The sequence below is a fragment of the Chenopodium album genome, chromosome 24 (genome assembly GCF_948465745.1).
Source record: "Chenopodium album chromosome 24, dcCheAlbu1.1, whole genome shotgun sequence".
NCBI lineage: Eukaryota > Viridiplantae > Streptophyta > Magnoliopsida > Caryophyllales > Amaranthaceae > Chenopodium > Chenopodium album.
The window spans coordinates 14,320,963-14,343,063 of NC_137857.1; the positions used below are offsets into that span (position 1 = coordinate 14,320,963).

General features: G+C 36.1%; 1 protein-coding gene and 1 non-coding gene across 3 annotated transcripts; both read right to left on the bottom strand.

Moving 5' to 3' along the window:
* Nucleotides 1–1,936: 1,936 nt before the first annotated feature.
* On the bottom strand, nt 1,937–11,671 carry LOC145611069 (dolichyl-diphosphooligosaccharide--protein glycosyltransferase subunit STT3B-like). 2 transcript variants are annotated; one of them, XM_081666298.1, is made up of 6 exons: nt 10,639–11,671; nt 9,892–10,425; nt 8,032–8,489; nt 6,928–7,050; nt 3,375–3,434; nt 1,937–2,409 (listed from the first exon to the last, which is right to left on the bottom strand). In XM_081666298.1, exons 1-6 carry the CDS (start codon nt 11,548–11,550, stop codon nt 2,280–2,282), a joined length of 2,217 nt encoding a protein of 738 aa, XP_081522424.1. In that variant the 5' UTR covers nt 11,551–11,671; the 3' UTR covers nt 1,937–2,279. The 2 variants fall into 2 exon arrangements, with proteins under 2 accessions (XP_081522424.1, XP_081522425.1); XM_081666299.1 differs by having other exon boundaries at nt 1,938–2,409; nt 8,032–8,486.
* Nucleotides 11,672–15,688: 4,017 nt separating this feature from the next.
* On the bottom strand, nt 15,689–15,794 carry LOC145612857 (small nucleolar RNA R71). Its single transcript, XR_014106769.1, has one exon. It is a non-coding gene; the product is annotated as a small nucleolar RNA R71 (small nucleolar RNA).
* Nucleotides 15,795–22,101: the final 6,307 nt, after the last annotated feature.

The window sequence follows — 22,101 nt, forward strand, 5'->3', positions numbered from 1 at the left end:
ACAAAATAACGTTGAAAATAATGATTACATGAATATGAAGTAACATAACTTATAATTATCATAAACTTATAAAATAAATTGTAATAAACATGTATCAAAAGCGTTTTTATTGTTTAATTTATATACAACAACATCGATTAATACCCTAAATTAGGGTGGAGTAAATTTTTTTGAATAATTGATGATCTGATCCGCATCCGATCCAAAAATTATGAATATTTTATCCAAAAAAATTGGATATCAGATATTAAAGATAATCACACACGATTAACATTAGCAATACAACAAGCAATTTTTACAATACATTAAATTAAGCTCCCATAATCGGCATGTTAATAACACCCCAAACTACGAAACACGATCAAAGCCACGAAACTTACATATCTTACCGTCGAGGGGCACGTGCCCCAACGACTAGTTTTAAAAAATATCACAATATAACACAATTCTATTGACCTTAAAACTATTGTTACTTTGTTAGGATATCAAACATGTCAAACTTAAACTTGATTGTGTTTTGCTCTTAAAATTATGTGTTAATGTATTATCAATTGATCAACCACTTGAACATAAGTGTTGAAGCTCACACAAAATACTGCTATGAAGTCGATTCATTAAATAATACGGAGTAGCATTATGTTTTATTACAGCTATTATTTAATGAGATTGTTATTTGATGAGATTGTCATACTTGTTTATCCTTTCACCGTAAGACCTAAGTCATCAGTTGACTAACAAAGAGTCTAAGTAATTTTTTACTTGAGTATCCTGATCAAAATACTATTATAATCCTGATTAACAACATTAACGTATTTTTTTACTTATTGTTAGATCCTGTTTGATCAACCTGACCCCAATCATTTTTATCAAGCCATACTCATAACAAGGTTTTTTAGTTCGAGGTAAGCTTGAGCTCAAAGTCGGATATTAATTTATTAATAGGGTCATTGATTGACATCTTAATTTAGCAACAATGATATATGTAAATAACGATCATAATGATTTACATATAAAGATGATGCTTTATTTAAGAAAATTCTATTAAATCAACAATCAAGTTTTACAATATTACAATAGAACATATATTATTTCGTAGTAACATATAGAATAATTTGTTAAAAATAATCTTTAATGTGTGTAGTGTGTCATTTTGTAAGATGGACATTCTTAAAAAAAATGTGGTACTATGGAACCTTAATTTTCTTTTTTTTTGTTTTTGGTTGATCAAGAGTCTGAATTTAGATCATTGGCCACCACTTTGTAGCCTATACCATCACATATGGGGCACATGACTTCAAATTTCTCCCCTTTTCTTTCCCAACCACCATGTCTACCACCCCAACCTTGTCCTCCCACCATCCAACGACCATTCCACCAGTAACTGCCCTTTTTCAACGTCAAACCACCACCATTTAACCATATAGCGCAATCTACACAATCAACTTAGCTCTATGATTACAAGCTCCCTCTTTCGACCTCTACCTCTCTAGACACACTTCAACATCCCATCATAATATCCTTATATTGGCCAAGCCCCAACACAACCTGCTTTCTCTCTTTTACTTCCCCCTTTCTAATTTCACTATACAAAAAAAATTGGAATTAAACTTGGTTTAATAGCCAAATTTTGATGGTGTATGAAATGATATTGAGTAGGCTCCAAGCAGTCAAGCAGTCAAGCAGTGATGGGATTGTGGTTGAATAACAATGGGATCATGGAAATGGTGGTCGGAAAAAAAAAAGGGGAGAAAAGAGAGGTTTTTGATTAACATCAATGGCCGGAATTCAAGCAATGGTCCTGATTAGCAATAAAAACTTATTATTAAATGTCCCAAAATGGCACATTTTTCACTCACTCACGCACAAAAAAAAAAAAAAAAAAAAAAAAAAAAAAGGTTATTTTCTCACTAAATGCCCAAAATAAAGTCATAAAAGGTCAATTATGACACTTTTCAAAAACAAAAAAAAAGGTCAATTATGACAATTTTCTAAAATATATTGTAAATCATATACTTAGCCCAATGTGAATTTCAGGTAGCAGCTTGAAGTCTCAAAATACTACCAATAGCAGACAAAAAACCAGTCCACATTGTCATTTACGGCTCTACACATTGAATAGAAGATGGAGAAACAAAAAAAGGTTACAAAACTAGACTAAGCAAAACAAAGCTCTTTCTAACTCTCATCAAATTAGGAATAATCTGAATTTGTCGAGATCACGTATATTCCTGTCCGCAAGGCACCCTTTATCCCTTTGTTTTGGGGAGGGAGTTGAGACCTCACCACCTATTGTTAGGTGGTTTAACTTTGTATATCCGAACTATCCAGTTTGATGTTGTAAATGCTTCTTCCAAGTATTCAAGCTTCACATCCTTGTTCCCGATTTCAACACCTCTGGCACGATCATAACTGGTAATTGGCATAGGCAAATGGCATTAGAAGCAAGTACAATAAACTAACAAAGGGAGGAAACATAAAACTATGTTAAATTGGCTTTTAAGAAGCAATCATTTCTGGATATAGCAAAACCAAATATACCACAAGTAGGATTTTTCAGTATGAACCGCCAAATGAGGGAACATATGGGCACAGTCCATCTAGAAACCTAACTTTGTCCTCCAAATAATATCATTCAATCCATCACCCATAGGCCATAGGGATAAACTTATAAAAGTAATAATTTTGCACGTGTTTAGTAATGCTAATCTACGAGCAGACATGAGATCAGCTTGCTTGTATGTTTGATCAATTTTAAATAAAAAAAAATTATGATTATACTGGAAGTAACAAAGCAGATAATGTTGTGGCACAAATGTCAACACAAATTTGAATAAGGAGGTACCAATACTATATAAAATATATAGTACACCAGATATTGGATATCTGCTTTCTTACCGCCATACAGAAGTATTTAGAATATAGTATACAATAAATTGTAATCAAAGATAGTCATTGATAATTTTGATACCAAATTATGTAAATATCTTACATTCACTGTACATAGATAACCAGTATGTTTTTTTAATGGTTTTGACTATGCATAATATCTTACCATATACTACAGTCTTGCGAGAAGACGTTCCTAATTTTCCTGTATCTTACCTTTAAAAAAAAATAAAATAAATAAAATAAAATATCTTACCATATACTGTATTTATTATGCAATGCATCAACATCAAAAATTTTTGCTGCCAGATATGCAGTAATCTTGACAAGAAAATGCACAGTTAATTGTCATGTCATCTTTATAGCAAACTTGAAAACTACAACCATTTATTAACTCACCACCACCATAAGATGAACACAGACCATTAAACATCAAAATCCTATCTCGGGTAAGAACAAAAGAACAAAGAAAACGAAAATGAACTCACCCAGGAGGCTTGCCGTATTCTGTGCGCAGCTCTCCAAACCGGTAGTAACATAATTTATACCTACAGCCAACAATCAAACATAAAAACTTCATGAGTTTATTTCTCTTTTTAAAACAACGTATGCAATGCACCAATGCCACATTCAGAAGCTTTCTGAAATTTACTTCCACAATCTAATTTGCCCGGGGGTCAGGGCCAGCAGTATAATTAGTTTTTTTATCAAGCACAAGGGCTGGAAAAATGAAAGGGCTACCCAACAGTATTGTCAACTTCACTCCAAGTTGGATAAATGTAGCATTTGATACATTAACAAGGTTCAAAACTCTCAGAAACTAATAGTATGCACATTTCTGATTGAAACAGACAGCACCCAAACCACGACTTTTTTATTCTTTAAAATACAATTTTTTACACGTACAGATTTTCAATTCTTTAATACTTGAGAAAAACACTCACACTGTGTACTTATCAAGCAAGCGTGAAGTAGAGGCAGATCTTTACTATGTACTTGACAACATAGTTGCAAATAATAAGTGTGGTATGAAGATACAACTTCAGCACCAAATCACCAATCAACTCTCTCTTCAGTTGAATCTTTGATTCCTAGTTAATACCAATGCCACTCAATTTTGGCAATAAGAATTTGTAAGTTGGTAAATGCCAGAATTCTGTAGAGGTTTAAGCTCAAGATACTTGGATTTTAAAAGCAATTAATAAGACACATTATTGGCAACATTGTCCCAGGTTTCACTTTAGTCAGAAATTGCAAAGTTGTTCAATAAATTACAGGTCGAACTGTGTCATGACTTACTTAATTTAGATTTCTTGCACAATAGTAGACACCTTGTCCACCAATTATGGATTTGCAGAAACTAGATACTAGTCCTACTAGTATAATTCCCTCATATCTGAATAGCAAAAGCATCTTAGAGAGAGTTCAGAGAAACTGGAAACTCTAGAGTCTAGATAAGACATATTTTCATGGACAACGTTTTCTTATATTGGGCACAGTTAATTGTCATGTCCTAATCCCAACCCAGAGTGATTAAATATTTTACATGATTTCATCGAAATACCTTCCACGATAATGGTCTCTCCCATGAGTCCCATCTTCTCTGATTCATTCATTCCAAAGGGGAGAATTATAGCAATCCCATCATATACATGCACATTTTTGTATGAGAAAACATGATACAGTTTCTAGACATTCCATGAGGCTACTTTTCAGACACGAAAAGCATGGTTTACAATTTAGAATAAGATCAGGCCACTGCTACCTGCATTTCACCAGAAATTCACATACTCAAATGCTTTAAGGCATAAATGCACTTTGCTAGATAGCCCATGCATTCCTATGGTATGCATTGGTCCTATGATTTCCTTCTCTTAGTAGGGTTTTATTTCACCAGAAATTCAACATACTCAAACGCTCTAAGGCATAAATGCACTCCCATGCATTCCTATGGTATGCATTGGTCCTATGATTTCCTTCTCTTAGTAGGGTTTACCACAAGCCTGTCACTGATGAAAGAATTGAATTATCTACTATTCCTAGAAAAAATCAACAGATAGGGAAAACAGGACCTTAAAACAGACATCTGGTTATCAACAGTCAGGCCAACCAGCGAGTAATTCATAAAGCCACGAGCCTGAGGATTCATCCCTCAATAAAAAACTTGCTAAAGTAATGGTGATACACTTGTAGGGAAAAGAAATTGGTTACCTTAAAAAGCTAGATTTTTAGTAACGGGGCTACACAGAATAAGTGGCAACATTGAGGAGTGAGGACGCACAGAAAGGTTTGGGGGTAATAATTCTAATGTTTGAAAACGAGTTAAGCATAAGAGAAGGACTTCACTTTTTCATTTTTTCACCTTTAAGGACCTCCCACTTTTATTTTCACCTTTGAGGACTTGTGGTTAACTTTCCGGCAACTTAACTCACCGGAGCAAAATTTTAATTGTATAAAAAAAAAACTTAGGTCCTTATCAAATTTTTTATATCAATTCTTTATACATTACAAAGTGTATATCATAATTATGCATAAATGATGGTTCCTTAATCAGAATTATTTTTTTCTCATTCTTAGACAGTTGCTCCACCATAACCACATCGGTGGACTTGCTGGCCGACGTTCTAAGCTAGTCAGTTCGCACCGAGTGACATATATGTCATCACGAAACCCCTACCTTCTTCAATTTGTTTGGCGTATGAATGAAAGAAACCCCAAAACCCCAACTTGTTTCCTCTAATTTTCTCTCTCCCCTTGTTTGCATGACTGGAAACAACCACTATCCTCGTGAGTGTTGACGGACTTAAAAAATTATTGTGTGTTCGATTATAATGCCGAGCTGCTGCAATTTTTTGGCTGATCGGTTTTTTATAGTGTATTATTTGATAAGGTTGATGATATTTGATTGTTTTGGGGTTTATGTGGATTTAGATTTAATGAAAGTTTTATTTACTAATTTTGTTTCTTATTATTTGCAATAAAAGGGTTATATATATATATATATATATATATATATATATATATATATATATATATATATATATATATATATATATATATATATATATATATATTTATATTTATATAAATCCATTTGTTAAAATAATAAGAAACCAAAGTAGTATTTTTTTTTTTTCATTTTTTTTTTTTTTTTTGGACAAAGAGGCTTTATGAAAGTTTGGTAATTTGTGGCATCTGCTTCAATAATTATCCAGGTTAGTGTTGGAATTTGGTCTTCAATAGAAAATGTTGCAATGGAGGAAGAGAGGTCCTTAAAGGTGAAAAATATGAATCAGAACTTAATGCTTAACTCACCTTGAGATAATTTAACTCCATTTTGGCCGGAAATCAAAACTTAGGTCCTAAAAGGTGAAAAAAAAAGTGGGAGGTCCTTAAAGGTGAAAAAATGATGTCCTTCCATTATACCTAAATCGCTGTTAGTAAAATGTTAAGGAAAGTTTCAAATTTGAACCTTATCTCTAGCAACTAATTCATCAACTTTCTGTTCTGAAATGGATACTGATTTTCAATCATAAATGCCACGACTCTCACAAAATTCCATCAACAATAGATTATAGGAAATTTTGCATAAAACCACCTTTTAAATCTTGATTTTTGCATATTACCACCTTTTAAAAAAAAAAATGTTACAAAAGGCCACCAATTTTTTTGTTGTTGTAATTTACCACCAATTCAATGGAGAAAAATTAGTGGATTTGGCTAAAAAGTGGTAAGCTGCAACAAAATTATTAAAGTTAGTGGCCTTTTGCAACATTTTTTTTTAAAAGGTGGTTATTTGCAAAAAACAAGATTTACAAGGTGGTTTTAGGCAAAATTTCCTAGATTATATTCCAACTGATGTAACGTTGAACAAAAGAAATTGTCAGTCTAGCACAAGCAAGTCCCATGATGTTGATGTATAGGAAATATATAATATTTAATCAAGGTTTTCACTGGTGATTTACACCAAAAAAAAAAAAAAAAAAAAAAAAGAGAGAGAGAGAGAGAGAGAGAGAACACAAAACTATTATAAGAACTTACATCAGACAGTTTAACATCTTAGGAGCAGCGCCTTTATCAACACGATACTCTCCATTGACAAGATAATCAGGCTCTTTAATGACAGGAAAAACTCCACCACCAATTCTCACCATCCACAAGAATCTGAAAATAAAAACAATGAAATGATTAGGTCTGTTTCTAGAATTTTGTTTAAATTACAAAATTAAGTAGCAACAAAAACAGCTGTCAAAGTAACTTGTAACGACAGTAAAGCTGTATACGGAATCATAAAAGCATTATTTATACATGCTTATACATATTCTATAAATCAATGCAGCCATTGCAGCCACAAATAGCAACAACCCATTTATTCAAACTTTCAACTAAAGGAAAAACAATGCGTCCTCATCTGCACTTCTCTTTATAATAAATACCAAGGTTTTAATTTTTGTCCGAGTTTCTGGTCATGATAAAAGTAAAATACTAATAGCTCCATTTTTGTAGGTTCTACCCAATTTTCGTTATTGGGTTTTTATTTGTTCTACCCACTTCTACTTTATTCCTCTTTTGACAAATGTCTTTTACCATTGATCCCCTCTTACTCCACACAGTTTATCAACCTTTTTGCTTACTTTCCCCATAATTTATCCACCTTTCCAATCATTTTTCTTACACTCACCCACCTTTTTACTCCATCTCTCTTACATTATCCACCTTTTTCATGCACCCACACAGCTCTTTCATATTTTCTTGGGTTGCAAACTAAAGTGAATAGAGAGCAAAAGAAAATACCGGTAGTATGATGAAACACAAACAAGAAAAAACAATCATCATAACACCGTGAAATGACAAATAGAAATACAGTCTGCAGTAAGTAAAGCACTATCAACACAAATCAAAAGTCAATTGACCCTTAACCTGATGCTTGCTGCAAGATGCAAAGATTCCTATATCACATTGTCACATATCAAATATCACTAATACCAACTATCAGAGATTTATCTCATCAAGAACAACAAAAGGCACAAACTAACTTCACAGTAATAAACTGCGGAACAGATAAGGAAACAATTCAGTAGTTTTATGGGATGTGCAATAGAATATTTATTGCAAATAATAATAATGATAAAATTGTACTCTTACTTGTTAATATCATCAGAAGAGTAGCCAGTTACACCACCAAATACAACTAATACATAATCCACATCAAGTGATTGCATGATTTCATATGCTTCATCTTCATAAGACGACATTGCCCGTCCAACTGTAGCAATGTGGGTGTTATTCCAAGTATTATTATCAACAATTACTGTCCTGTTTCCCATTGCAGTGATCTGATAACCATAATCCCACCATGACATTACTTTTGCATCAGCAGGTGTATTTTGCCGAAGCCAGTAATATGCCTCACGGTAATCATCAAAGATAACCCGGTTTCCGTGAGCACCTCTTGCAGCTAAAACTATAGATGGAGATGAATAAGCCTCTGATGTCACCCATGTACAGTGGATAACATATCTGCTGAGCAAGTAAAATGCACCCAGAAGCAACGCAATAGCGACATTTTTTTGGAAAGGCATCGAATGATCAACAGAAGCCTGCTTCATCACACCACAGAAAGAGCAAGAAGAAAGGAAGAGGTGAATAAGAAATTCAAGCAAAGAAACATGCATAGCATCACTATTGAATCAAAGCAAACATAAACTACTCACCACCCTTCTAAACTACCCAAGGTGTGGTAAATATCACATCACTGCACTAGAAATAAAACAAATATTATGAACAAAGACACATGTAAATCAACAAAAAGTCTACCAAGTATTCAAAATCTAAAAGACCTTGGGAATCAGCAAAGAGTCTAGAAAGTAATCATATAAATTTAGATCTGGAAGCAGTTGTCCCAACTCGCAAATTCAACCAAGCCCAGCAGGAAAATTAGGTTCTAGAAACATAAATTTCAGACCCAAGATACAAAACACAGTTGCAAAAACAACCCGAAGAAAGGTAGATGAAATTAAATCTATTGGACGCTAATCTAGTAACATATTTAATTAAAATAAACTTGGGAGAGGGAGGAATTATTAATCAACCAAACACTAGTCAAATGTTCATGTATATAATTATATATAATAAAAATAAATTAATAAATAATGAATGCTAAAGACATGAATTACATCTAAAACACATGCAAACTAAATAAAAATAAAAAAAAATTTAAAAAAAAAAACAAACATAAAAACAAAAGGGAGGCACACACCTAACCATGGTTGAAAAAGCTCTTTCTTCTCATTCCTTTTGTATTTTTAAAGTGCAACCCAAAATATTCATTAAATTTCATAAATTTAGAGACTTTACAATACCAAAACTCTTATAAAGAAAAAAGGGAGAAAAAAAAAAAAACCAAGTGCTCTATGGAAATTTCTAGAAAGTGCAACAACAAACGCAAAAGGTGCGCTGCATACACCCATGCACTACCTAGAGAGCACTAAATTAGTCTCTTTTACTTCATCAATCCAAAGTGCGGCCATTCAATAATTATAAAATTAGTGGATGACACCTATGTTTTGCTTCAATAAGCAAATTGCTGAAGTTTCTTCTAATAAACCTATGTTGCCAATACCAAGAGTAAGAGTAAGAATTGAAAAAATTGGCATACATCAGGTGACTAACAGTCATACTCAAACCTTTGACCATATCAAATTAATTAATCCCTTGAAATTAACATGGCATAAGTTGATCTATATCCAGCTTCCAGAATTTACATAAAAACAACATAAAATTGATCTACAGCTCGGAAATCTCTTAGGAAGTCCAAATGTAATCAAAACGTTAATTTATTAATGTGTTAAAATAACAATAAAAATGTGGTTCTATGAATCTAATAACTAAGACACCCCTTCAAATTCCTTGGTAATAAAGCAGCAGACATGAAGTGATCCCTCCCCCCCCACTATTCTTTTTACAAATAAGAGAAGGAGCATTAAATTCAATAGCTGAACTGACCTTAGAAGAAGCCTTGACGATAGCACTTCCCTTACTGGAGCCAGTTTGAACCTTGCTCTTAGACCTCAGCAGTGAAGTTATATTCTTTATAGTTGCAGAAACTGCGATAGCACTTATAAGGCATACGGCAGGAGTGGCAACAAGGATCAACCGAACCATAACACCAGCAAAATACATACTGGTCAAGCCATACATAACGATAAATATGGTGGCATCAGACAACCGCTTGAAGCAAAAATATAGACCTGCCGGGAAAAGGAAAAGCAGAATGTGGAAATCAAACATAAAGGAAGACCAAGCTGTAGGTTGATGCTCAGAGACAGAAGCAATGATTGGGATGTGATCCTTTGCATAGGTTGGATCCAAGAGAGAGTAAAATCGTCCTGTCCAGGGGGATATGTAGCCAGATGCACTGCCGACTCCCAATGCAACAACACCCACACCAACTGCTGAGGTGACTGTTATCCTCAAAAAGGACTCAAACAGCTTTGTATCACTAAGCATGTGCTTCACCCAATTCAAAAAGTAAAACACCTGAACATACACCACAATTCCAGATAATGTCAATCAAACTAATGAGTCGCAAACAAAGACAACGATACACCAAAAGCGCATTACTGAAATTGAAAGTTCAACGACTGAATATGCATAAAATTGGAAGCTTTGAGCATCAAAAATTGGGAATTAATTGAATGCAAAGAGCTCTATCAACCATAAAGAGTGAGTTTACACAAGAAGAAACAATACCTGGATCAAGAAAAACACGCCCATGGCAGCCATATGCTCACCAGACTGCACATGTTGAAATCCAACAAACCGAATTTGCATTGCCAACAACATACCCACCACATACATACAATTATATGCAATGTAGAGCCTCATCGAGTATCGCCCCGTGATCAAAAGCACCAGCACATACAAAGGTATCAAATTAATGATAAATACATAACCTCCCCAAGCTGAAACCATATAAAAGTACCCAAAAGCAGAGGCCAATGACCAAGCAAGCGAACCCGTATTAACTGCCTTAACAAACAGATAGAAAGTAAGCAGTAAAGCAAAAATCGCAACCCCCTCATTGTCATAAGAACCAGCAACCGACCTCGATATATAACCGGGACAAATAGCAATCAATGCAGCAGCTACAAGCCCTGCCCCAGTATCCCAAATCTCTTTCCCAAAGAAATAAGCTACTATAGTAGTATTTGATGCGAAAAATGGCGCAGTAAGAACACAAACCTCACGAATATGGACCGCGAAACGGAGAAATCGAAGACCCCAGTAAATCAAGGCAGCAGTTACCATAAGACCAGGGTAAAGGGTACCCCCAATGATTCTTCCCAAAGGGTACCAACTCTCAGAATCAAACCAATTCCAAAATTCATAAAACCCTTTTTCAGTTAAGTAAAGAGTAGTACGATAATTAAAATACGGGTCAAATTCATGGATCATGCTTTCATAACGAAGAACACTAAAAAGACGAGTACTAAAAGCAAGTACATAAACAAGGAAAAGGATTGTAACCCTAATCAGAATTTCTTGTTGTTTAGTTTTCAGCTTAAAAGATTTAAGAGAGAAATTGAAACCTGGGTTGCTGATCAATGGATCTGATGATTTGGGATCTTGAGGTTTAGTCATGGCTTCAGTTTTGCCCGCCATTGTTGATCAGATTTGTTGATCTGGGCAATTGCAGTTGAGATTTTGAAAGGGGAAAAAAGAGAATGAAATTGAAATAAGGGGTTGAATTTTAAAGCATTAATCTTGCATTGTGTGATCAAACAAAGCAGGGTTTATGGAAATTGAAAAACCCTTGTAAAGTAGGTGAAAGGGGAGAATTTGAGGTTAATCGATTGAGGCCCTATTTGATTCACTTAATTTTGCTGAATTGAAATTATTTTTACTGAACAAAACTTATTTTTACTGAACTGAACTTAATTTTACTGAATTGAACTTATTTTTACTGAACTGAAATTATTTTTACTGATTTTCTATTATAATTATTTTTTAAGAAAACTGAATTTTACTGAACTGAACTTATTTTTACTGAACTGAAATTATTTTTACTGAACTTAAATTAATTTTATTGAACTGAAATTATTTTTACTTAATATTATTTTTTTAAGGTGAATCAAACAGTGCCTGAGTGCGGATTGAAACAGTGACATTTTCCAGTGAGGCTTCAGGAAATAGGATCAATTGCAAGGGCGTAACTGACTTTTTCAGTTCTTGAGTAGAGCATTGGTGACTTGGTGAGTGAAATATCAGTCTTTTTCTTGTGTTGGGCCGAAAATTATGTGACCAAACCTGCCCAAAGTGGTCGGGGCTGTGTGCGCTATTTGGGCGGGGAAAAAAGTCAAAACCTGCTCAAATTGCGGGCCAATTTGACTTTGATCAGCTCTAAGAAATGGTATACACTATACAGTATACCGTTATAGTAAGTGAGAGTATCGTTGGGTTTTAGGTACTAAACTAGGTTGTGGCCCAGGCGATGCCTCGAGTTTTTGTTTAGTGTATTGTATATTATAAGCATTTATTTATTTTTGGTGATTAATTGTTAAAGTAACAATATAATTGGGTGGTAATAGAAATGCATAACAATATTCATATAAGTAGGCCCAAATAATTAGTACCAACTGTATAGGGTGAGTCGGCTCCTACTGGGACCCTATATAAGTACCAACTATATAGGGTGGAACCTGCTGAACTATCTCCTGCTCTCAGCCATCTAGGAATGGCGCACCTCGAGTACCATTTTGAGCCCGTTGAGTAGGGTCCAGGCTCCCGGCTACCAGCTCGACCAGGATGAGTCTGAAAGATTTATGTCTTCGTCGTCTACAATTACTAGATATATAAATGGATCAAATTATGGAGATAATTAAGTTCGGACATTTGGGTCGTCGTTTTATCATAGCTAGAGGTACTAACGATCTTTGGGCTAGTAAAATAGCTCAAAGCCCAATTGGACGGATCCTATAAGGTCACACAAAGGGGCTAGATCGAGCATTAGAGGATGAGGCCTCATCACTCTAGGTGGCCGGCCATGTAGAGGAATTAAGAGGGTTTTGGGCTTCATGACCTAATCTAATTATAATGGGATTATAAATAGACTAGGTGCCTAGGGTTTGCATGTAAGCAATTTAGTGATCAGTTTGATCAAACCCTAATTAGCAAACACAAAACCTAACCCTCTCAAACTCATGTAATACCCTGATGAGTGGCATTTATGCCACGATTAAGGTTCATTTTAATGGTCATTTTTCCACATTTGCGGCTTGTTTGCATCCTTTCCTTGTACTTAGTTCCCTTTCCCTTCATGCATCTTCTATCCTAGATTTTGCCCTTTTTCCTACTCTTTACTTTGATTTTTATGCTTATGCTTTGTAGGAACCACCGGGGTCTTTAAGAGGAGGAAGCTAAGCTCAAGGGAAGCTAGAGGAAGCAAGGTCCAAGAGAGGTTCGGCCGAACCACCTGAAGGTGTGGCCGAACCATGGTGTGCCCGAACCTGCTTTATGGTTCGGCCGAATAGGTCTGGCAGTAGCAGGCAGCATTTTGGCGATTTTGCAGGTATGGTTGAACCCCAGGAGTTCGACCAGACCAGGATCAGGGAGGTTCGACCGAACCTACCCCTAGTTCGGCCGAACCTACCCTGTGGTCCGGCCGAACCTACCTAGTGTTAGGTTCGGTCGGACCACTCGTCTTTTTCAGCTGACTTGTACGGGCTATATAAGTCCCATTTTAGAACGATTTGATGTAATTAATTAGATTAACTTAGTTTTAATTCTTTGCACATTTTTAGCTTAATCTAGAGAGAAACATCATTAGTCTTCTTCTTGGTAGAGAGAGAAAGTGTGGATTTCTTCATTGATGAACTTGGATTTTGAAGAAGAAGCTTGTTCAATCTTTTGTAGATCTTCAACTTCAATTAATGAGCAACCTCTTACTCTTTCTCTTTACCTTTGCATTTAATTTTATTTGTTTACTTTGATTTTCCTTGTTTGCTTATTAATCATGTTGATGCTTGTTGATTTGATGATTGATATTATTCTCAACATGATTTGCGAGTAGTCACCTAGCCAAGGGTGTGGGGATGGTGTAGTTGCTAATTGTTCATGCTTATAATGTTGGGGTTATGTTAATGGTAATTAAAGTCTTTGCATGCTTGATATTCTTTGATCTTCTTGCAAGTGCACATTGTTAGTTGGTTAAAGGTGAATCTTTGCTAACAAGGAACGGAAGTTGACTTAGTTAAGGTTCATTACTATAAATAGTTCTTTGATTGCACCTTCTAATATATGGTTCTAGTGTGGAAACATAGAGGCTATGTTAGGAGAAACCGATTAACCCCGAAAGGTGGTTAGATTGGGCCTTACTTCGATATTCATGCATGTTTAGTTTACCATTGATTTGCTTCTGTGTTATTGCTTGTTCAAGCGGCATCTACATCTACTCATTTCCCTTGGTGCCTAGTTATATTGATTTTAATCCATTTCGTTCTTAGTTTGATCTCCTAGTTATTCACATTTCTTGTTTCAAGATAGCTTAGATTTTGAGTAATTAATGCGGTGTTTATGCATTTCTCCCTGTAGTTCGACCCCTCTACTTGCCCTATACTTGTAATAGGTTGAGTCGAGTGTTATAAATTGTACTCCCTCCGTGTTTTTTTAAGTGATACATTTTCCATTTCCGACCGTGTTTTTTTAAGTGATACATTTCCTTTTTTGGCAAAACAATACATTAAAATATTATATCTCTCTCCTCTCATGGTCCCCACACAAACCCACTACTATTTTTTTATTATATCTTTCCTCTCACATATATTACTTTCAATAAACTATTAACCCCACTATCTTTCTTTAACAATTTTTTAATACTCCACTACCCCACTTACCTCTTAGCTTATTTTATTTAAGTCAATTAAATTGCCTAAAACTATGTGCCGGTCAATATGTATCACTTAAAAAAACACGGAGGGAGTATTTGATTTAGGTGTAGTCGTCTAAGGACGCGATTATTTCCCTTTGTCAAATTGGCGCCGTTGCCGGGGAAACGGCTTCCATTGCTATTTCATTGCTTTATTTGAGACTATCTCACTTCTTATTTGTTAGTATTTGCTACTTTTTGTTACTTGACAGTGCTTACGTTCTCCTTAGCTTTGTTGTATGAACAGAGGGCGAACCCGCTCAAGGTCTTTGATTCCCATCGATGCGGAGCTAGAGAGGCCTTTGTCTCTACTTCGAAGAGAAGCGAGAGCAAGGAGAAGAAATTCTCACACCCCGACGAAAGAAGGAGTAAGAGAATTGGAAGATACTCCACCCTCATCACCCTCAAGTGAAGAGTTAGATAGTCCTAATTCACCATCAAGCCCGGGAATCAACCCTTTTTCAACCTTTAAATCTGAGAGTGAAGAAGGTTCTAAAATGGGAGAGAATACACCTTTGAGTCGTCTTGGAGCTCCTGAAGCCTTTAGAGCATAAAGTGGGATCCTAACTCCTACTCCTCAAGCCAACAATTTTGAGATCAAGCCTAATTTAATTGCTTTGATTGAGAGGAAACAATTCTCGGGTGTAAATTTTGAGAGTCCTCATGAGCACTTAAAAGAGTTTGAGAAATATTGTGACACAATAAAGGTCAATAGAGTGACTCAAGAATATATTCGCCTCAAGATGTTACCATTTTCTCTAATTGGAAGAGGTCTAGAATGGCTAGAGAAGGAGGTGCTCCCTAACTCCCTCACAACACGGGACCAAGTAACTACGGCTATCTTGAGGAGATTTTACAACCATAGGAAGACCGCCGAGGCTCGGTCTTTGATCCAAGGTTTTCGCCAAAAGAGTGGTGAGTCTCTAAGTGCGGCATGGGACCGATACAAAGAGCTTCAACGTCAATGCCCACACCATGGGATACCCAAGTATCAACTCATTCACACTTTCTATGGAGGACTTACACCTCAAGGGAGAACAAGCCTAGACGCCGCGGCCGGCGGTCCGATCATGAACAAAGGAGAGGATGAAGTGGAGTGCATCATAGAGGAGACCGCAAAGCATTATGATGATTTTGGTATGAGGGAGAAACACTAGGCGAAAAAAGGGGTTGGCCACCGGTTCAAAACCCCCCTTTGCCACCGGTTTTGAACCGGTGGCCAGTGGGGGGGGGGGGGGTGGCAAAAACTAGGACAAAAGGCCACCGGTTCAAAACCGGTGGCAAATTAATTAATTGCCACCGGTTAACCGGTGGTATTAATTAATTTGGCCACCGGTTAACCGGTGGCAATTAACCTTTCCCGCCTTTTTTTTTTGGGGGATGGCAGGTAATTGCCACCGGTTGCATGGCTGAACCGGTGGCCATTAGATTTTTTTTTTTTTTTTTATCCCTGCAATAATTCCTGTAATTCCGTCCAGCTATATATTTCCTGCATGTAATTCCTGTATTGCTGCTATATTATTTCTGCTGTAATATAATAATATATAACAAGATTTATAAATATATATTATTAAAAACTAAATGCAATACAATAAATAAAGTATCATATACTACATAAGTACAAATTTGCACAATACTAACTTATTAACAATAAATAAAGTAGTCTAAAGTTTAATCAACAAAGTTTAAATTCAAAATGATGTAACATTTACAAATTGAAAGTGATGAAAGATGCCAACATGTCTCGTACTTCATTAAGGTCCTTGCTTGTTAACGGATCACCCTTTAGCACCTTGCAAAACTTGGAATATATAAACATTATGGTAGAATAAATTAGTTAAGTTAAACATGTGTAAATAAATATGCAAAAAATTAACTCACATAAAAAGAGCAACTTACTAAGTTTTAGGACGCATTTTTAAAAACATGTTTTCTACCTTGCCCATTTTCAACATTTTTTAACTAATGAGCTAGTTCTTCCTCATTACATGTCAATCATACTTAGTTTTAGGTGGCTAAGCCTTTAATCAACACAAAAAAAACAACTTATTAAGGTTTAGGACGCATTGTGGTACTAAATGGCCTAAATAAGGCCTAAATGACTTCTACCTTGCCCATTTTCTACATTTTTTATCTAATGAGCTAGTTTATTCTCATAACATGTCAATTATACTTAGTTTTAGGTGACAAAGCTTTGAAATCACATAAAAAGAGCAACTTACTAAGTTTTAGGACACATTTTGGTACTAAATGGCCTAAATAAGGCCTAAATGACTTCTACCTTGCCCATTTTGTACATTTTTTAAATAATGAGCTAGTTCTTTCTCATAACATGTCAATTATACTTAGTTTTAGGTGGCAAAGCTTTGAAATCACATAAAAAAATCAACTTACTAAGTTTTAGGACACATTTTGGTACTAAATGGCCTAAATAAGGCCTAAATGACTTCTACCTTGCCCATTTTCTACATTTTTTAAATAATGAGCTAGTTATTTCTCATAACATGTCAATTACACTTAGTTTTAGGTGGCTAAGCTTTGAAATCACATAAGAAGAGCAACTTAGTAAGATTTAGGACGCATTTTGGTACTACATGGCTTAAATAAGGCCTAAATGACTTCTATCTTGCCCATTTTCTACATTTTCTAACTAATGAGCTAGTTATTTCTCATAACATGTCAATTATACTTAGTTTTAGGTGGCTAAGCTTTGAAATCACATAAAAAAGCAACTTACTAAATTTTAGGACGCATTTTAGTACTAAATGGCCTAAATAAGGCCTAAATGACTTCTACCTTGCCCATTTTCTACATTTTTTAAATAATCAGCTAGTTCTTTCTCATAACATGTCAATTATACTTAGTTTTAGGTGGAAAAGCTTTGAAATCACATAAAAAAGCAACTTACAAAGATTTAGGACGCACTTTGGTACTAAATGGCCTAAATAAGGCCTAAATGACTTCTACCTTTCCCATTTTGTACATTTTGTAACTAATGAGCTAGTTCTTTCTCATAACATGTCAATTACACTTAGTTTTAGGTTGCTAAGCTTTGAAATCACATAAAAAGAGCAACTTACAAAGATTTAGGACGCACTTTGGTATTAAATGGCCTAAATAAAGCCTAAATGACTTCTACCTTGCCCATTTTGTACATTTTGTAACTAATGAGCTAGTTATTTCTCATAACATGTCAATTACACTTAGTTTTAGGTGGATAAGCTTTGAAATCACATAAAAAGAGCAACTTACAAAGATTTAGGACGCACTTTGGTACTAAATGGCCTAAATAAGGCCTAAATGACTTCTACCTTGCCCATTTTGTACATTTTGTAACTAATGAGCTAGTTATTTCTCATAACATGTCAATTACACTTATTTTTAGGTGGATAAGCTTTGAAATCACATAAAAAGAGTAACTTACTAAGTTTTAGGACGCATTTTGGTACTAAATGGCTTAAATATGGCCTAAATGACTTCTATCTTGCCCATTTTCTACATTTTGTAACTAATGAGCTAGTTCTTTCTCATAACATGTAAATTATACTTAGTTTTAGGTGGCAAAGCTTTGAAATCACATAAAAAAGCAACTTACAAAGATTTAGGACGCACTTTGGTACTAAATGGCCTAAATAAGGCCTAAATGACTTCTACCTTGCCCATTTTGTACATTTTGTAAGTAATGAGCTAGTTATTTCTCATAACATGTCAATTAAACTTAGTTTTAGGTGGCTAAGCTTTGAAATCACATAAAAAGAGCAACTTACAAAGATTAAGGACGCATTTTGGTACTAAATGGCTTAAATAAGGCCTAAATGACTTATATCTTGTCCATTTTCTACATTTTGTAACTAATGAGCTAGTTATTTCTCATAACATGTCAATTATACTTAGTTTTAGGTGGCTAAGCTTTGAAATCACAAAATAAAACGCATTTTACTAGGTTTAAGGTCGTACCTCATCAAGATGTATGATGTTGGTACAATGAGTCGCTATGTCAAGCATGAATCTCATCACGTACAATCCACAATCAACTCCATTATCTTGTTGTGGGCACTAGCATAGGAACAAAACAAATGAATCAAACATCACATAAAATCCACAATTGTTCGAGCAATGTTTATTAAGATAATCACAATATGATGTGGTATTACCGTAGGTGATTTCCATGTAGGACCCTCTGGAGCACGACCATGTATTTTCTTCATAATACTATAGGAAAGTAAATTCAAATTTGATTAGTTTGACTACTAAATGAGTTAGCTTAAGATAATCACCACTAGGTAGCTATATTTACTTTTGTAGTACAGAGGCCACGAGGTACTTCTTTGTTGATCGAGCTGAATCAAGGTGAAATATTGTGTTTTTAGCAGGACAAATCACCATGAGAAACCAATGATACCTACATAAATTCACAATTCACAAACAAATCATTAATTAGGGTACAAAATATATTTCAAATGTTTAAAGAATTGAATTACACATGGTTAAACGCACTCCTGATAACATGGGGCGAATATGAACTCATCTCCCGCACGCATTGGTTCCCTAATACTATGATTAACATAGTACATCACCTCAGGGGAGTTGTTTAAGATTCTAGTCTCGGATGTCTGTTCGGGGCATAACCACCCAACTTTTTTAGGGGAATTAGTGTCACTTAAGTGCTCCCGTAGTGCTCTGCGTGCATGGACAATGAAAATTGATTAACATATCAAGGATAAACAACATTAATATGAATTAACATATTTAATTTTAGTTGCATGTGCCCGTACCTCATGAATATTTGAATGAGAGAAATGTTAAGGCTTGAACCTCTTAAAAATTCCTTCACATCTTGTTTGTTTAACCATGCACTTGCATCCTCATCATAGTGGAACATTGCCTTAGGTAGTGCAAATTCAATGGGATCGTCACTAGGCAAATAACTAACACGATTGTGTAGAAAAGTTAAATCCTTAGTGAGCGATTGAAGGACATTGTCTCCAACAAGTGGGGTAGGTTGCATGGCTGAACCTTTCGAAGAATTATTTTTTGACACTTGTTCACTCTTCGACCCTTGTTCACTCATCTTCTTTGTAGGTTGATCAACACTTTTGGGCTTCTCCACCTTCCTTCGCTTTGAGGTGTGGCCTTTTTTCGAAATCTAATCAAACAAAGTAAATGGAGGATCAAAAATTCTAGGCCGGGGGTTAAGCTATACGAACACAATAAACAAGGAGTTACCTGCCAAGGATGCACCGGCGGCCGAGGCAGCAGCTGCCGAGGCTGCAGCGGCCGAGGCAGCAGCTGCCCAGGCTGCAGCAGGCCAGGCAGCAGCTGCCCAGGCTGCAGCAGGCCACCCAGGCAGCAGCTGCCGAGGCTGCGGCTGCCCAGGCATGGGCTGCCGAGGCTGCTGCGGCCCAGGCATGGGCTGCCGAGGCTGCTGCGGCCCAGGCATGGCCTGCCGAGGCTGCTGCAGCCCAGGCATGGCCTGCCGAGGCTGCTGCAGCCCAGGCAGCACAAGTTTTTTTTTTTTTTTTTAAAAAAACCGAATAATATCAAAAGGCATTCAGATTTGTTATTTAGCACATGTTAAAAAATTATTACCTCGTTGATCAACCTTACCCAAGCACGAGGCCATTGCACATAGCTACCTTTTGCTTGCCAAAGAAGAGTAATCCCATCATCCACTATAGGCACCGGTAGTGGGATGTTTTCGAACCCAGCTACGACAGAATTGATCCCGACCGCGTAATGTTGTGGCCAAAGCCCTTGGAAATGGACCGTTCCTCTCGTCGCTTGTGCACTACCATGCGCCACCAACTGCAACTCATCACTATTTGATAGCCCCGGGGCTAGAAGTGTACACTCGGTGTCTACCTACATCATTTAACGAAATTCACTTGTAAAAGCAGAAATTATATAAAAAAAAATGGTCTATTTGTACACAATTGATCATCTAACGAAATTCACTATGTTAAAAGTAATAGATTATCCTAAATTCACCTCTAAATCTGGAAATTCATGGGGTGTTGGATCATCAAGCTCCCTCGAGTCCGCATGTGTGGGAGTAACAACCTGCAATAGTTATTCAAAAATGTCACATTTGATCTCACATAACTCACTATGCCAAAACTAATAGATTGAAAACTACCTCATGTATCTCATCTTCTCCATCTCTCTCATCTTCTCCTTGTCCTTTTGGGTGGCTACTTGAGTCGACCGGTGTAGTCGAGGGGAATGGCAAGGGTAAGTTCATTTGCTTCGCCCAAGCATTGAACTCACCTACTAACTCATTGCGTACTTGTTCCTTGATGGATGCCACCTTGGCATCCAAGTCCTCCGGTGAGTTAACACTTGCCCGAGATCTTCCCAATTTTGTGTATTCCGAACCCATGACTTTTTCCCATCCTAGCAACGTCCCTCCCATACCTACTACCCGGCCTGGATGGTAGGGCTTTCCCAAAGCCAAGGTGAACGGGTCTTTCTCTATAGTCGGGACCAGCTTGCCTTCAACAACTTCTGTAGTGTACTCAAGCTGTAGCATAAGAAAAAATGTCAACATGAATACATGTAATGTTTTTAGATGGTAAAGTTATGCAAAAGTTTCAAATAGCTTACAAGTTTATCAGCCACTTTTTTTTCCGGTTCTTTGATGACCCATTTTCCGGTTTCCTTATCAAAGGAATGTAGAGAACAAATGAAATCGCCAGCACGACTAACCAACGTAGTGATCGTGGAGTCGGAGGGTTCTTTGGATGACCCAGGCAGCAAAGTAGGGTATATACCCTCCTTCAACCAAGTAGGCCTCCATTCACCAAATGTCTTGGCCCCCGTCTTATGAAGGTACTCCTTCTGCAATGCATTTGCCTTGTTTTGCTCTCAAAGTTCCTACATAAATACAAATGTTAGAATCATTACTGCAAAAAGAGTCAATATATTATACAATTCTCATTAGATTTACTAGTTCTTACAATTGCTTTGGGTCTTGTTTTTTGAATAACAAATTCTTTCCACTCTTCCTCCGTCACGCTTGGCCATATTTTCCACGGTGGTTCTTGTTCCTCAACAACATCCTCATTTCCACCTTCACCACCCTTCTCCTTGGAAGCTTTCTTCTTGTGTTTCTTCTTCTTATAGATCCATCCATTGGTCAAATGGGTCTTGAAGCCTCTAAATCTCTCCGCTATTAAAGAATCAAACACCCTTCTCTTCTCAGGATCATTTGCAATATTAAACAGCTTCTGCAATCATAAATACAAGCAATTATTATGTTAAATTCACTAACAACTATTAAGTGAAAGTAT

Bases quoted from the DNA above. Each gene is read 5' to 3' on its own strand.
- LOC145611069 (XM_081666298.1), bottom strand. From the start codon at position 11,550: ATGGCGGGCAAAACTGAAGCCATGACTAAACCTCAAGATCCCAAATCA. The intron at 10,426-10,638 runs GTATTGTTTCTT...GTGTATGTTCAG, and splicing joins GCGTGTTTTTCTTGATCCAG to GTGTTTTACTTTTTGAATTG. The intron at 7,051-8,031 runs GTAAGAGTACAA...TTTTATTTTCAG, and splicing joins TCTTCTGATGATATTAACAA to ATTCTTGTGGATGGTGAGAA.